Raw genomic sequence first — 17,121 nt, forward strand, 5'->3', positions numbered from 1 at the left:
ATTTTCTTATCTGTGAGTCATTTGCCTCCTATCTACTTTGTGGTTAAACTCCCTGAGTTGGAGGCGCTGGTGGTTAAATGGCAGGTCCATGGGGTGTCCCGGACATCTCTACTGTTTAGAGGCTGTGTGTCTGGGAAGTCAACCGAAGGCATTACAATGGTGGTGGTTCTTAGCTCCTACAGGAGTGTTTTTGTGAGCCACTGGGATAGAAAACGTAGAACTGAGATGGCTCTGAAGACTCTGGAGCGGAGGGTGTCTTTGCATTCTAAAATGAATACCTCCATGCCCAGCCCCAGGGAGGCCTGCTGCACACCTGCCACTGAGCTGAGGGCCACTTTCAGTGGTGCGGCCAGAGCCCACAGGCCAGACCCACGGAGAAGCCTTAGAGAAGCCGTAAGAGGCTTGAGTTTCAAGAGCAGCTAGTCCAGGAGTTTTCATAGTGAGTGCCAGCCTTTCTTTAGTCTCCTAACAGTTATAAAAAGAAAATTCATTCATTCATTCATTGATTCATTTTACTCTTTCTAGGCTTCTAGTTATTAGCACTTAAAAATGTCCCATGCCTCCTGAGATCTAGTGGTATAGGGAGAATAATTAAAATTAATCAGCTGAAAGTATCCCGGGGCAGATGCCGGGAGCTGGTGTATGTGGTGGTCTGGAAGGGAAGTTTCAGTGGGACCAGTGACCGGCTCTTGAGAGTCCCGACAGGTGGTTCTTTCACTTGCCACTGTAGGTCTTTTTTAAATTAAAAGTTATTTGCTTCCCTGTGGCTGTGTTGGGTGCCTACATTTTGTGATAGCCTGCCTGAGGCACGTGGGGGAAAATAAAGAGATAAGCTGTCTGCTTTTCCTGCTTTGCTGCCCCTGGGATTACCTGCAAGCCTGAGTTTGCATCTTGGAGATGATAGATCTACAAGAAAGAATGAGCTTGCGGGTAAAACAAACGACCAAACAAAAACAAAGGAGAAAGAGCCCCCAAAAGAATTTTAAAACAGGCATCCTGAGTCCACCAGATTTTTTTCTTCCTTTAAGACAAAGATTTTGAGCGGTTGCTCAGCCTTAAAGTTAAAATTCGATTGTGCTCTAATAGTTTACAAAACTGGCTCCCACAGTAGCTATCAGCCTATTTTTTTTCTTTTTCCCCTTGGTGCTTACCGAGGAAAGCAACCAGTTTTGGAATGCATTTGGTGGATGTACCTCAAATTCCATTTCTGTGATGGTAGCAGACCTTTTGACTTGTTATTTATCGAAGTTTTCAAACCTAGAGAAGGTTTAATCAGGTATCATACATTCTTTGAAGAGGAATGCCCTGGAGGAAATCTGTAATGGGGGCTAACAGGTGTTTATCTTCAATACCTGAAGGTTCGGTTTGACCACTATTATGAAGTGCGAATGAAAACCAGTAAAAATTCTCAGTGAACTGCATTCAAACCCACCATTCATAGGCAAGGTGATACTATTTAAAATGAATTAAAAAAAAAAAAACCATGATATGTCATGTCTTGGCTTTGCCAATGTTATGTGGTGCCTGCAAGTTTTTAAGAGGTTTTAACATTCATGGAAAAAATTAAGCAAAGCATTATCCCTATTGAATTTCCAGGAGCCCCTAAACACTGGTTTCTCATTGGCTAGTTGAGTGTTTTCTATGGCTTAGTGTGCCAAGAAGGAGTTGAATGTGGATTTGGAATCACGCCTGGATTTCACTGAGTATATCGTCACGTCCCGGGCCTGCCGCATTCCCTATGCAGTCTTGGCTCCTTTAACAGGCTGTGGGTCAGTTGTGGTGGAAAATGTACATTTAGCAAGTTCCTTTTTTAGAATACTTCTTACACGTTATCTTCAGTCTCCTAAGTAGTAAAATGCAAGGGAAACACATGAATACCTTTTGCCCCTTCTTCTTGCATGTTGAAATTGTGGGTTTTTTTGAAAGATTTATTTATTTTAGGGAGAGAGTGTGTGGGGAGTGGAGGGAGCAGAGGGAGAGAGAGTCTTGGAGCAGACTCCCCGCTGAGCGCAGAGCCTGTCCTGGGGCTCCGTTCCAGGACCCTGAGATCATGACCTGAGCTGAAACCAAGAGTCAGACGCTTAACCGACTACACCACCCAGGTGCCCCAAAATGCTGTGGTTTTTTAGTTGCTCTATGGAAAAGTTTCTACTAGGTGTGATGGAGTCTGGGCCTTCCTCCATTACTCCTTTTGGTGAATGTTTCTGGCAGAACAGTAACAGTGTTCACTGGGCTCTCTCATGGCAGAGTGTGTGATGAACCTCTGTAATAATGGTGTTTATTTGGGCGCCTGGGTGGCTCAGTTGGTTAAGCAACTGCCTTCGGCTCAGGTCATGATCCTGGAGTCCCGGGATCGAGTCCCACATCGGGCTCCCTGCTCAGCTGGGGGTCTGCTTCTCCCTCTGACCCTTTTCCCTCTCGTGCTCTCTGTCTCTCATTCTCTCTCTCTCAAATAAATAAAATCTTTAAAAAAAAAAAATAATGGTGTTTATTTTTTAACAGATGGGTCAGAGAGTTTCTGAACGAAGAAAACAGAGGTCTTGATGTTCTAGTGGAATATCTATCGTTTGCGCAGTACGCGGTCACGTAAGTAAAACTTGGCTTGTTGGCTTTTGAATTTCATGTGGTCATAGAAGATGGAAGTGAGTGGCAAAATTACATACAGCACTGAGGGGGGAAACCCAGAAGCAGATGTGGTAAGGTTTAAGGAGGCTTGTTTCTACTCAAGTAACTAAAAGCAAATTATATAATCATTATTAGAAATGTTTTTAAGGCAGAAATAAAACAGGGGAGTAAAAATCACCCTTAGAGTAGAGTCCTTATTTTAAAAAGTGCTTTAGGGCGCCTGGGTGGCTCAGTTGGTTAAGCGACTGCCTTTGGCTCAGGTCATGATCCTGGAGTCCCGGGATCGAGTCCCGCATCGGGCTCCCTGCTCGGCAGGGAGTCTGCTTCTCCCTCTGACGCTCTTCCCTCTCGTGCTCTCTGTCTCTTATTCTCTCTCTCAAATAAATAAAATCTTAAAAAAAAAAAAAAAAAAAAGTGCTTTAGTGCTCAGGTTACATATATCCATATGGTAGAATACCCTGGCAGTCATTGAAAGAGGTGTATGCTATATTTTTGAGTGAATAAAGCAAGACACAGAAAATAACTTTTTTTGTTAAAAAAAAATTCTATATATGTATATATATGTGTATATTTGTATGTGCTAGTAAATGCAGAGAAAATGATTGCAGATAAACCAAATCAAGTGGGATTGGAAGAAAGAGTAAACAAGAGGCTTTCCTTTTTCTACTTTATATGTATTTGTATTGTTTTGACTTCCCCTTCGTAAGGTGAAGGGGAAAAATTGCAGCAGAGCAGGAAAGAAAATCAATTTACTTAACCTTGTTTTTTGTTAATTCATAAAATTTTCCCATTTGCTAGGCTTCTGGAATGCTTTACAACAGAAATTTCCTTCTTTAGTCAAAGAATATTGCAGTATCCACAGATTCTCTCTCTCTCTCTCTCTCTCTCTCTCTCTCTCACACACACACACACACACACACACACACACACACACACAGATTGAGGAAGTAATACTGTATTTTTAATTTGACCGGAAGACATTTGGGCCCAGGTGGTGTTTTTTCTCCCCTCAATGCTTCTTTTAAAAGCAGTAACTTGTTTTTCATATTGCATCACTCCAAAGAAGTTCTAAGACTTAACCAGATGTTATAATCCTCAGCACTTCCTTGAGAATTCATGAGGAGGAAGCTGTAATTACTCCTTTTTAGTGGATGCAAAAATTACAGTATAAACTGAAACTGACTGGATCAGTTTCAGGTTTGAGATCTCCTGTATATGATATGGAATAGAGTAAGAAACACCGATAGACAAGTTCTTATCTTTCTAAGAAATTGTCCTCTGAAATACAGTCCTAGTTTTTATAGCATATTCTTCCAAAGGTTGTTTCTTATCTATGTCCGTTGTGTCCAAAACTGCTAACCTCTCTCACACTTCATATTATATGCCAAAACACGATAATATTACCCTGCTGCATAGTTTAAAATCTGGAGGAAAAGTTACGGAATTAAGGAAGAGCTAAGAGACTTCATTTGTAATGGAAAAGGATGGTATGCTATGTATTACATGCCGGCTGTAATTAACCTTTTACCTACATCACAGTAGAGCTTGTGCACCCAGTTTTCCCAGACGTACCCTCACCTCAGACCAGTGGGAAAGGGCAGTGCTACCATGAGGGAATTCTAGGTGTGGTGTAAGATCAAACCCAGCAGATCAGAACTCAGAGCTTTGGTTTCCTTCTCTACTTTTTTTTTTTTTTTTTTTGGCATTACCTTTATATTCTCTGCTTATTAGTTTTGGTTTTCTGTTGTTTAATTTAGCAAATTATATAGAGAGACATAATTTATGTTCTTTCTTGAAACTAACGGGCTGAAAAATTTCTTACTGTCCTAGCCCAGGTAATGTGCACCAACAGGCTCATGCTCTGTTCCTAAAACGGGATGCTTCACCAAGGTGTGCGTTTCCTTCTTCGGCTCCATGGGGTGGGCGACCTGAGAGGAGCATAAGCCTGTGGGATAGCCGAACGACGTGGGGGACTGCAGAGTGACTTGGCGAGAATGTTGATGACATGGGTGATCTTGGGGTGCCCCCTCGGCTTACCTTCTCTGATTATCGGTTGTAGTCTTCTATTTTTAGTGTTTAAGGATTTGATTACTCAATCCCACCTCTTTCCTATTCAGCTCTGCTTCCTGCATCCAAAGGCATGACAAAATTGCCAGATGCATTCACTGATGATCCTCAGTGGCTGCCGCCTGGATTAGTATTTAATAGAGGGACAGCATCGCCTAGTTTACAGATGACGGTTCTAACAAAATATTTTATTTTGGCGATGGTACCCTTATAAAGAGTCATTCTTGTTATTGCCAATATGTATTGTTACTGTCTCTTCTGAGATAGCTGCCCAGATTTTCTATCTGGTATTAATTATAGCTGCCTTCTGTTTATTCTCTGTCTGATCAGGTGTTGCTGGGTGGAACTAGAGGTAGAAACAATTGATAAAATATATATATATATATATATATATATATATATATATATATATATATTTTTTTTTTTTTTTTTTTTTTTAGAAGGCAGAGCTCCTGTCTTTGGGAGGGGAAAATGCACAGAACACAAAGGCCTGGCTGTTTAAAAATTTTGTTCCTAAAATTATACAAGAATGAGCAACTTAACTTACCATTTATTCTAACATGGTCAACATGAGTAATAACCTCAAAAAATGTCAGAGAAACACCAGTCCTCCTTTAAAGAGCACCACATTGGGAAGAGATTCCAAAATCAAAGCAAATCCATAACTTTGCAAGTAATGTATCACATATGGTTGGAAAAGTACACTTGCCAACACACTAGGAGAAAATGCTCAGTGAAAATTGATGGGTAGGAATAAATTAGTATAAGCCTACATATTGACTTGTTAAAGCAAAATGAAGACAGCTGTAAGATCTTTCCTTCCCCTTTCACCATAGCAGTGTTAGCCATTGGTAAGTTAGTAAGCCTTGTAGTAAAATACAAATAATACAGTACTATTTATTTTTTCCTTGTAGTTCGACTCTTCTTTTGCCTTGCCCAGTATTTGTCATTTTGGATTTTCGAAGCTAACTCTGAGTCCGTGGAAATTCTTTTTGCATTGCTTTTTCGGTTTTCTTTGTTTGCAAGGACTGCCCATTATTGGGCGCGGATGCATCATAGGAAGGAGCCAGTTACGCACATCCATGTATTTGTGTGACTGTCCACTTTTTAAGTCTTCAGTGGCATTTCTCTTTTGTTTTAGTTTTGATTTCGAAAGCGTGGAAAGCACTGTGGAGAGCTCAGTGGACAAATCAAAGCCCTGGAGTAGGTCCATCGAGGATCTGCACAGAGGGAGCAACCTGCCCTCCCCCGTGGGCAACAGTGTGTCCCGCTCAGGAAGACATTCTGCACTGCGGTGAGTTCCGGGAACCAGGAGGGAGGCGCGTTCGGTAGGCAACACTGGGATCGCAGAGTGCCTCGCTTCTGTTGATGATCCTGGGCTACGCAGTGCTGTATCTTTCCACACAGCACTTATATCTGCAACGATGCAAATGGAAAGTTTCTTCGGGAGTTCATGGGATCATCTCTTGGGCAATACTCTACAGGTTTAAATAGTTTTGGGGAAACACCAGCCCTTCATTCGGTGCAGAAAGAGAATTCTGCTGCCAAATGATAGAGCGCAGCAGACTCCATAGACAAGTTTTCGAAACCAGGGAGATACTGACTTCGTGATTTAGGCTCTGTTTTCTGGGTAGAGGCAGCACCTCTTGAGATTTGAGGATCTCAGGGATTCCTTGTTGACTCTTCATTTTCTTCTCCCCTCCCTTCTTCCAGTGGTAACTCAGGCATGTGTTCTGTGGGACGTGTTCTTAGAGGTGCAAAATGCTGTAGTCATCATTTTTATTAATTAAATGCTTTTAGGCAGTGTTCCTTTGGTTAAGTGTGTTCAGTTGTCAACCTTTTGTTTCTTCCTAAGGCTTCTTCTCTAGTGTTTCATGGCTGAAATGCCACCATGCTAAGGAAGGATAGGTGCTGACCACCTGTACGACTAATGGGTATAATATCACTGAGATTGTTTATTCACTCATACCTACAGTCATTCATTCACTGAAAAATATTTTTGAGCTTCCATAATTTGCCAGGCACTGTACTTACAGTTAAGATACATGGGTGGGTAAATCAGAACTCCTGCCTGTCAACATAGAGATGACATCCAGAGCAAGTTCATAAATAGTTGAATAAACATTTTATTAATTAGGCCCCCTTCCCCACTGTTGTTTATTCTTCATAGCTTGAAATATTTATGTCACTTCAGGCTTGATCTGGCAAGTGGATGTTCGGGTCAGTGTTGAAGATTCCCATAGGTATTGGGTCATTGGTAGTAGGGTCCATGTATCAAGTTGTAAATCAGTGAAAATGTGGCTTGCAGAATTTTCATATTATTAGTCTTTTATTACCTCTTGTCTCTTTGACTTGGGTTTTGGTCATAGAAAGTTAATATCTTGATAATGAAGTTCAGTTTTGCCGAAGGGTTTGATATTTGAATATGATGCTTCCAATCAACCATTCAGATTTTCCATGTTTGGAAATGCCAAAAATATTAATGGGTTTTGAATGGTTTAATAATAATGAAGAGCAGTGTCTCAGTCCGTCTCATGGTATTTGCAACAGGCCAAGAACTCTATAACTAGCTAGCCTGCATCAACTTTACATGTGGACAAGGCTGATTTAGAAGTTGAAGAAAGGCCAGTCATGTGTGAAGAATTCCATTAATGACCTTTGTATGTGAAATGGAAATTCTTACCATTAGTATAGATATAATTATGTGTAAGGAATTTAATTACAAAGCACATTTTAATTTGCTTTTTTATCATTTCTTACCTGGAATGTATCACCTATTGGCCAGCTACCACCTCAAAAAGGATTCATTTTTCTGGTTAATAATTCATTAGGCCTAATTTTGAATTATTGAAGACTGTTCATTGAGAGCACATTATTTGTGGAAGAGTCAATAAAATATGGGAATATCTTCGATTTGAGGAGCACTGTAGTCCTGCACTCTAGAAGGCATAGTACTGGGACATCCGTGTCCAGCCTGACTTGCTTGACTGTTGGCTCAAGGTAGAACTCGCCAGAATTCATTTCAAATTGGAAAAATAGACCCAAAGTGTAAAGATAGACATGATGGAAATGCTCTTCTGAGAAACTCAGCAATGATCTGACCTTTTGGTTGGCAGATGTGCTAGAAGATGACCAACTAAGAAACCAACAACACATTCTTCTGTCTTGTGTTTGAACAGTTTCGGGCTGAGGAATGGAACATTTGGGTTTCCTTTGATTCTTCCTTCATGGGTTCTAGTAACTGAAGAAAATCAATGTGGCAGTAACTTTCATGCCCCCTTATTGACCTGAAGTTTAGACTTTTTGTTTTTAAACAATGTATATCCGTGATATTCCAGCTCTTGTGGTTCATGGATTTGTGCCTGGATTCTAATTCTGTATTTGGTCATTTGATAGCATCTGTGACTTAAAAAAACAAACAGCAATCAGAAGTACAGGCATATGGTACATGTTGCTTTTCATATACCCAAAGATTGTTTACATTTTTTTTCTCTTCCTCCTCCTCCTCCTCTCCCCTTTCTTTCTCTGCTCCCCACACTTCCTTCACTTTTTGGCTTTCTTTTTATTGTCCTTCTTTTCCATTCTGCCATCTCCTTTCTGATTGTCTTCGCCTACTCTACTTTGTCCTTTCTCATCCTACTGTCTCCTCTTCCTCCGGTTCCATTCATTCCTTACACCACCACCAGATGGGTTTCTCTGCCTGAGTATCTTCAGTTCAAATGCCACCAGAGCTGCTTCTCTCCCTGTTGCCTCTGGAGCAGCTTCAGTTTACACACTGATGATGAGGCTTCAAACCGGAACGTCTCGTAAGTCACGGGTGAACATGACGCCCACGAGAGCTCGTCGTGCATGGTGGCAGGGTATCACGACTGCTCCCCATTTTATAATACGATAATCTCAGTGGCTTCCCATCACCTGTACTGGAATGAAACCCACTGCCTTTTAAACTTCGATGCACTCTGTTATCATATTATGATTCCTCAGTTTAAGAATTTGACCCTCTAAGGTGTATTGTATTCATGTTGCGATTTTTTGGGAAAGCATAGAAGGGTATTCATGTTCTGTAGCTTATTCTGGTAGCTTTGTTTGATGGGAATATGTCTTTATTCAAATGTAGATTTTTAGTTCCTTGTCTTAATCTCCAGATGATAATGTAGATTGAGTTATCTTATCTATCACTTGGTAAAAAGTGTTAGTTAAACTTGGAAGAGGAAATGAGATTTCAAGAAATTTAAAACACTTTATAAATGGGGTTTGATTAAAGAAAAACACCGTTTTTAAAGAAAATTGTAATGTTGACACACACTCTCCTCAGACTTTATTTTTTAACTATTTAAAATGGATTAGTAAAAATTTTAAGACATGACATTCACCTTCAGTTATATCAGCTATTAAATGCTGTATTACATGAATTTGTCAGCTTGGCCAGTGGTAAAAATGTTGATATTGATGCAGTAGAGACCGGAATTGTGTGGTCTTGTAAGCTTAGAGTCTTGTGTGCCTTCAGTTAAGATTTCTGTTAACGTGGCTATAGGTCGAGCTAAAATAAATGATGCTGTATATGCACATGTGTACATGCTAGGTTTTTGAAGACAAAGGTTGTATTCAGATATAAGAGAAAGTAATTTTTTAATTTTTAAGAATGATTACTTCATGCCATTAGACTTAAATTAAGGAGTGACATAGACAATAAATAAATGTTTTGAGTTTTTAAAGAAATCCATGGAGCACTGAGAGCCTGTAAGAAGGGGTCAGATTTTAACTGGGACTTTGGGTGACACCAGAGTTGATGTTCGGGGTGAGGAAAGTGCTTCTGGTGGAAGTAAAGTGAAGAAGCATGAGATGAGCAAAAGCTTACATCAAAGGTCAGGCATGTTTGGGAAAGAGGGAAGAACCTGTCCTTTCTGGAGCAGGAGCTTTGTGATGAGGTAGAGGGTGATTTAATGGCGAGATTGGGTCATATACATCCAAAGCTGGTAGGCCTTGAGGGTCACCCCGATTGACCCTTCCCAGTGTGGTGAGGAAACCAACACCCACGTTTCCTCTAAGATGTTAACTTCTATTAGTATTTATTCTTGAGATCCCCCAGAACAAATTTCATTGTTTTTCTTGAGATTATTATCTTAAAGGAATGACATTTCCTGAATAGTCATCATTCTATTGACCACCTCTATCTTTAGTGAATTTACATGAAGAGATGAGTTCAAATTTAGATGCTTGTTGATAAGCATTTTCCCCCCATGGGACTAATTTTTTAAAGTAATTTAAAAACAGGCACAGAGGAGAGCCTGGGTGGCTCAGTCGTTAAGCGTCTGCCTTCGGCTCAGGTCATGATCCCAGGGTCCTGGGATCGAGCCCTGTGTTGGGCTCCCTGCTCAGCGGGAAACCTGCTTCTCCCTCTTCCACTCCCCCCTGCTTGTGTTCCTTCTCTCGCTGTCTCTCTCTCTGTCAAATAAATAAAATCTTAAAAATAGGCACAGAGATGTAGATAACATTGATATAATTTTTATTGGGGAGGAAAACATTGAGCGTCTACTGTGTGTCAGGCACTGTTCTAAGGGCCTTCGGTGATTTACTGCTCACAGTGGTTTTACGAGATATGACGACTGTTATCCCTGCAAAGAAACTGAGGTCTCTAGTGGTTAAGCAACTTGCCTGGGATCAAACAGCAAGTATAGGAGGTAGGATATGAAGTGAGCTGGCCTGACTCCAACTTCTAAGCCATGTTATCCTGCACAGGATGGTTTTTTTCTCCTTCATAAAGAGCCTGTTTTAATATCAGGGTGTCCACGTGTCTTTATGGGGGTTGTACCCTGCAGGAGGGGCTTTTGCAAATCCTTCTCGAAGATGTGCCTTTTTCTACTTCACACAAAGATGCCAGAGGATCTAGTGGAGACCTTGATCAATGTGCTGGTCAGTATAGCTGGTCAATCTAACTATTACAAAACAAGTTAACACAAATAGGAAAAAGTGTTTCCTAAACAAATGACAGGAGTAAGACAAAAAGTTCTGTATTTATACAATTTCATTGTTACCTATTTGCAGATAGGAAGGCATTGAAGGGGGGAAGCTTATTAAATGAAAAAAGTGACTTTTTTTTTTTAACCAAAGGGGAGATTATGAGTGAGCTTTTCTCAAATTTTTGTTTTTATGATGTTTTAGAACTGACCTAAAATACATGTAGTATATACTTGTGAATCAGGGAGAGGCCACATAATAAAGAACCTTGAATTTTGGAGTTTGGTTTTTATCTGGTAGGCAGTGGAATGGGAAGTCACATGAGGTGGCTGATCTTTTCAGGTGTGTAGAGTCTGGGGAATGTACTGGGTGTTGATTGGAGAAAAAGATTGCTATTGCTTGGACCTCTGCAGGCGGTACCTGAAAAACATAGAGCAAAAGCCAAGTAAGAAGATGTTCCGGAAGTGACTTGGTGGTCATAGTGGTAAAGAGAAAATTTTGCATATGATTGATTAGAAGAGAGATAGAATCATTAGTAGAAATAGCAAAGTTGGAATCTGGAAGGGTTCTCAGATATGATTAGTTGGATGAGGTTTGTCGGTGAGGCATTGTGCTAAGACCTTACTCTCCAAGGAGTTACCTAGTTCCTGCAGACCGATTTCCGTATGTGCACCATTGGCCCATAATTTGATTAGGCTTGATTGCGATAAATGCTTGTGTTCACAGCAGTTTTCCTGATTTTATGTAGATATATGGGAACACTAAATCTGTACCAGTTTGCTTATAAAGTAAGCGGTATTCTAGAAGAGAGGAGCTCTCGGAAACTCTTCAGAGTTCTTTTATTTCAACAGTAGCATTTTACCTTCAATTTTAATTGTTGGGGGAAGAAAATCATGTAACCTCTTAACTTTAAACCACTATAGTATGAGATAAAGATCTGTGAATTGTATAGTTGGAAGCTAAAGCACTTTTTGCTTTGATTCACAACAAGGAGAACTCAATTCTGTTCATTGTCCAGTTTATATAAATTAGGGATATAATTTCTAAAATGATCACTGCTCTCTATTCTCTTCCCTCTTCTGCCCCCCAAGTTAGGCAAAATCAACTCAGATCTTTGATAGTCTTCAGTATTGAGAGTTGTAATCTTTATTTTGTTCTACATGTGTTCCTTCTTCTTAACTCCTTGTATTCTAATTTTCGATATGGACAGATATTGAGAAATCTAATCTATTTCCATAAGGTCCAATTTACAGGGGGGAAAACTACAAAGAAAAATATATTAAAAATTTTTTCGCAAAGTTTGAGTTCTCTCTTCATGAGATAAGATGACAGATACTGACTGAAATTTTTATTAACACTGAATTTAGAAAGAGAGAAAAGGAAAGTAAAGAATAAAGGTAAAAAAGTAAGGTGTAAAAAGGCAAAAAAAAAAAAAGGGTAAGAGTAAAGGAGTGGGAGAGAAAAGAATAAGAAGATAGTCATTATAGGTAACACCTGAATATTGTTTCTGAGGGAAGAGAGATGTTGAAGAAACTCCTTAACCTGATAGACTTTTGTCCTGAAGATCTGAGGTTCCAGAAAATGCAGTAATTATCTATAAAATAAAGACTTTCTAAATTTGCAGACTCTGTAAAAATAATCTGCAACTACAGACTTTCAGTTTTACTTTTCAGCACATTCTGTAAGCAGAAACAACTGAAGGTGTTGGGTTTGTTGTGTTTCAGATTTTTGTATTTGTTTATTTGAAGTTGTAAAAAGAGAAAACTGTACTTGGGTTAAGAATGTACATTTCAGCTGGGAGCTTGTTTTAATGGCCCTGCTGGTGAAAATGGTGACAGCTTTAATTATAGCTTGTGGTGCACCATACAGGCAGATTTGTCAAGCATTTCCCACTGTGAGAAACATGGATTTCACTTGTTCCATCTCTTCATTGGGTCTTTTCTCCAAGGGAGAGGCTCTCCAACTGAGAGAGGCTATGATAGGGAAGTCATCTGGCCAATGCATTGTTGAGGATCTGTCTCACAGGTACTCTGGTTGGTAGAGATGATAGGCTCTGGGACCTGCCACCCATGTTAGGAGATTAAATTAATTCCTGTAAAGAACTTGGCTCAATAGTGAGTAGTTAGTCAATGTTAACCACATAGGATTGAGAGAAAAATGGAAGATGACTCTGGAACTTCCTACAGCTGTGGTCCAGTACCTTCATCAGCAAGACTTATAACATACAGAAAGATCCTTAAACTGGGGCGCCTGGGTGGCTCAGTTGGTTAAGCGTCTACCTTCGGCTCAGGTTATGATCCCGGGGTCCTGAGATTGAGCCCCACATCAAGCTCCCTGCTCAGCGGAGAACCTGCTTCTCTCTCTGCCTCTGCCTCTCTCTCTCTGTCATGAATAAATAAATAAAATCTTAAAAAAAAAAAGATCATTACACTATTAGTATAAGATCTGTGGCTGATAAAGGACACATCTTTATGAAGTCTTTTGGGAGGTATTCAAGGATTATTAGCCCCATTTTCCAGATGAGGACGCCAAGGCTCAGAGAAGTTATCCATATCTAGTGATAGAACCAGGATTTAGAATCAGTCTTCTGACTCCTATGTCAAGTGTTTTTATGATTTGATTGAGAAAACATGTGTATGTGTGTTCTTGCACGCTGGCGTATGCTAAGTGTCCTGAGTCTAACCAAAACCAAAGTATGGAGCTTTCAAGGCTAGAGTGACAATAAAACCTAGGGGAGATTCATGATGTGTCCTGGCTGTGAAGAGCTGTGAGTAAGACCTGGAGGAGGGGCTATGGAAGAGGGGGAAGGAGGGAGAGGGTAATGAGCAGTGGCTCAGTGCTAAGACCACATGGTTTGTTTAGGAAACAATGAATAGATGAGTCTGGCTGGAAGCAGTTTAGAGCCAGTTTATGTAATATTTTGAAGGCCAGGCTAAGGAATGGTCATTTTAGCTCATTGGCAATGATCTATTGAAGGTTTGTGAAAAAGAGGGGGTAATTTGGGATAAACATAGAAATATTTCTATTTAAAGGTCACAGGAGATAGATGGTTTCCTTGAACACGCCTCACATAGGGATATATACAGATTAATTAGCAACTCAATAGCAAATGCCTTTGTCAAAGGGAATATAATGAAAAATCAGGAAATTCAGACAAATACTGGCTCTCCATTCATATGATGGGTTGGCAGCCTGTTCACTTATTCTGTTCAAAAAGTATATATGGAAATATTTTGATTCACAGGTTCTGTTCTAGTTGTTAGCTGGTCCTGTGATGGGAAATGTAGACAAACGGAAAATTTCAATAACTAATAAAATTAATTAGGTTTGTGTGTCTCTCTATCTCCCTCTGCCTTCCCCATCCTCTGTTTCCCTTTCTCTCTTTACCTCCACTTTGAACTGTCTGGATTCAACTCTTTGAGCTCTGTTTCTTTTGGCTGTGGAGACCGTCAGAAAGTGCTTGCTTCATTTTTTTCAGCATCGCATATTTTATGAGTTTAATTGATAGAAGAAATATGCCCAAGTGATGTCATGTCTGAAGGGTAACAGAGGAAACCTAAAACCCCAAATCTTGGTAAAGTTATATTAAGGCCAGACCTTGGAACCATAAAAGACTAGTAAAATTATGCCAAATTATGTGAATATCCAGTTGGCATTGCATCCCAGTTGAGTTAAACACTTACCTTAAGCTTCCAAGGAAGTTCTAATTACTATTGTTTATTTATAGGTAGATATTAGTTTGATATCTGAATAGTTAGGCTGTTTGAAAATACTTTTTTAAGAGAAAAAATATACCTTTCCTTTTTCCTGTTGCCATTAGGACTTCAGTAGTACAAACTTCACAAGTATTGGCAAGAAAGGTCTATGCACTTTTGAAAAACATTTTTTGCCAGACTCTGGGAAAGTCTGGTTTAGGTCAGTTCAGGAACTACTCATTCAAGGTTCTGCAGTAATATATTGTCTGTGGAGAGTACAAGGTCACAGGGAGAGGCAGACCTGTCCACAACCCACACACAAGAGGATGTCAAATGTCTAGAAATATGGATATGTTGTTAAAACAATAGATTGCTGATCAGGCTTATTTCAGAGTATCACTGGGTGAGCAGTAGCTTCCATTTTGGTGTTTACTAAGTGCTTGGTGCTTTGCAGATGTAGATCTCCGAACATATCCATTGTTGATTATATCTAGCTTTTGTTCAGAAGTAGTGTTCTTTTTCCTGTATTTCCAGAATTATCACGGACATGCTTCGTATCCTTCATTCTTATGGTTATCACCTCTTCTTTTTAATATACCCCTCTTATTTTTTTTATTTTTAAAAAACATTTATTTTTTTAAAGATATTTATTTGAGAGAGAGAGAATGAGAGAGAGAGACAGAGCACATGGGAGGCGGGAGGGTCAGAGGCAGATGCAGACTCCCTGCTGAACAGGGAGCCCGATGTGGGACTCGATCCTGGGACTCCAGGATCATGACCAGAGCCAAAGGCAGTGGCTTAACCAACTGAACCACCCAGGTACCCCCCCCTTTTAAATTTTTATTTATTTTATTTTATTTTTTTATTTTTTACATTTATTTTAGAGATGGGGGGGTCAAAGAGAGAGGGAGATGGAGTCTTAAGCAGACCCCATGTTGAGTGCAGAACCCGACACAGGGCTTGATCTCAGGACCCTGAGATCATGACCTGAGCCAAAACCAAGAGTTGGACACTTAACCGAATGAGCCACCCATCTCCTGGAGCCCCATCTCCTTTTATTTTTTTTTTATTGTGGTAAGAACACTTAACATGATATCTTACCCTCCTAACAAATTTTTAAGCGTACAGTATGGTATTGGTAACTATTGGCACAATGTTGTACAGCAGATCTCTAGAACTTATTCATCTTGTATAACTGAACCGTTATACCCATTGATTAACAATTCCCAGTGTTCCCCCTCCACTCAACCTGTGGCAACCACCTTTCTATTCTCTGCTTCTAAGAGTTGGACTGTTGTAGATACCTTTAAATAGGCTCGTGCAGCATTTGTCCTTCTGGGCCTGGCTTATTTCACTTAGCAGGACATTCTCAAGGTTAATCCATATTGGTACACATTGCAGGATTTCCTTTTTTTTTTTTTTAAAGACTAAATAATATTCCATTAGATAAATGCATGTTTCCTTTTCACTTTTTATTTTGATATCGTTTATTTTTTTTTTGAAAGATTTTATTTATCTGTCAGAGAGTGTGAGCACAAGCAGGGGGAGCGGCAGGCAGAGGGAAAAGCAGGCTCCCTGCTGAGCAAGGAGCCGAGTATGGGACTTGCTCCCAGGACCCCAGCATCACAACCCCAGCCAAAGGCAGATGCCCAACCGACTGAGCCACCCAGGCATCCTGATAACATTTATAATTTTTAAAAATTGTAAGATTACAGTGATCCCCCTTACACTCTTAATACAGATTCAAAAATTCACATTTTGTCCATTTACTTTACTGTTTACACATTTGCTTTGTAAACATACACCCTTTCTAATCATTTGAAAGCAGGTTACAGAATTGTGTCCTTTTACACCTAATTTTAGTGTAGATTTCCTAAGACAAGGACACACTCTTACATAACCATGGTACAGTTATCAAAATAAGACTGTTTTAATATTGACACTGTTTCTTAGCCCAGTCTGAGAGTTTCATCAGTTATCCCACTGCCTTCCATTTCTTTTTTTTTTTTAAACTCTATCCACACTCTGTAAGGATCATTTATTGTGTTTAGTAGTTGTGTCTGTGTAGTGTCCTTTAACTTGAACAGCTCCTCATCCTTTCTTTGTCTTTCATGACTTAATATTTTGTGTGTGTGTGTGAATATGTAATATTTTATTTTTTCTTGAGCTATAATGTGTAAGTTTTAGATGTACAACCTGTTGATTTGAAAAAATTTGTACACTGCCTTATGATTACAATAGCATTAGCCAACACCTCTGCCATGTCACCTAATTACTATTTCTTTATTTAACCACAGTTTCTTTCTCCATTCATCTGTTGATGGACATTTAGATTGTTTTCACATCTTGGCTCTTACATATAATGCTGCCGGGAATACATGTGTGCAGATATCTCTTTGAGATTTTGATTTCAATTCTTTTGGATAAATGCCCAGAAGTGAGGTTGCTAGATCATATGGTAGTGCTATTTTTATTTTTTTGAGGAACTCTGTACTTTTTCCCATGGTATCTGCGTAATTTATATTCCCCCCCAGCAGTGCATAAGGGTTTCACTTTCTCCATATCATTGCCAGCACTTGTCATCGCTTGTTTTTTGTTTTTTGTTTTTTTTTGGTAACTGCCATCCTGATGCAGTGAGGTGATATGTCACATTGTGGTTTTGATTTGCATGTCCTTGATGATCAGTGATGTTCAGCATCTTTTTAGATACCGTCAGTCATTTATATGTCTTCTTTGGAGAAATGTCTATTCAGGTCCTTCACCTGTTCTTTAATTG

General features: G+C 39.6%; 1 protein-coding gene across 9 annotated transcripts in view; it reads left to right on the forward strand.

Annotated features, from left to right (window-relative positions):
* The window catches only part of FMNL2 (formin like 2), a 307,166-nt gene that overhangs the window by 212,960 nt on the left and 77,085 nt on the right, over positions 1-17,121 (forward strand). For all 9 annotated transcript variants that reach the window (XM_045868856.3, XM_045868857.3, XM_045868855.3 and 6 more), the window contains 2 exons: positions 2,503-2,586; positions 5,834-5,986. In XM_045868856.3, the coding sequence (XP_045724812.1) occupies positions 2,503-2,586; positions 5,834-5,986 (237 nt within the window). The remainder of the gene's footprint in view (positions 1-2,502; positions 2,587-5,833; positions 5,987-17,121) is intronic.

Source organism: Mirounga angustirostris, unplaced genomic scaffold (assembly GCF_029215605.1).
Source record: "Mirounga angustirostris isolate CCGP_5_RB_7025 unplaced genomic scaffold, mMirAng1.0.hap1 SCAF_3, whole genome shotgun sequence".
In the NCBI taxonomy this organism is placed as follows: Eukaryota; Metazoa; Chordata; class Mammalia; order Carnivora; family Phocidae; genus Mirounga; species Mirounga angustirostris.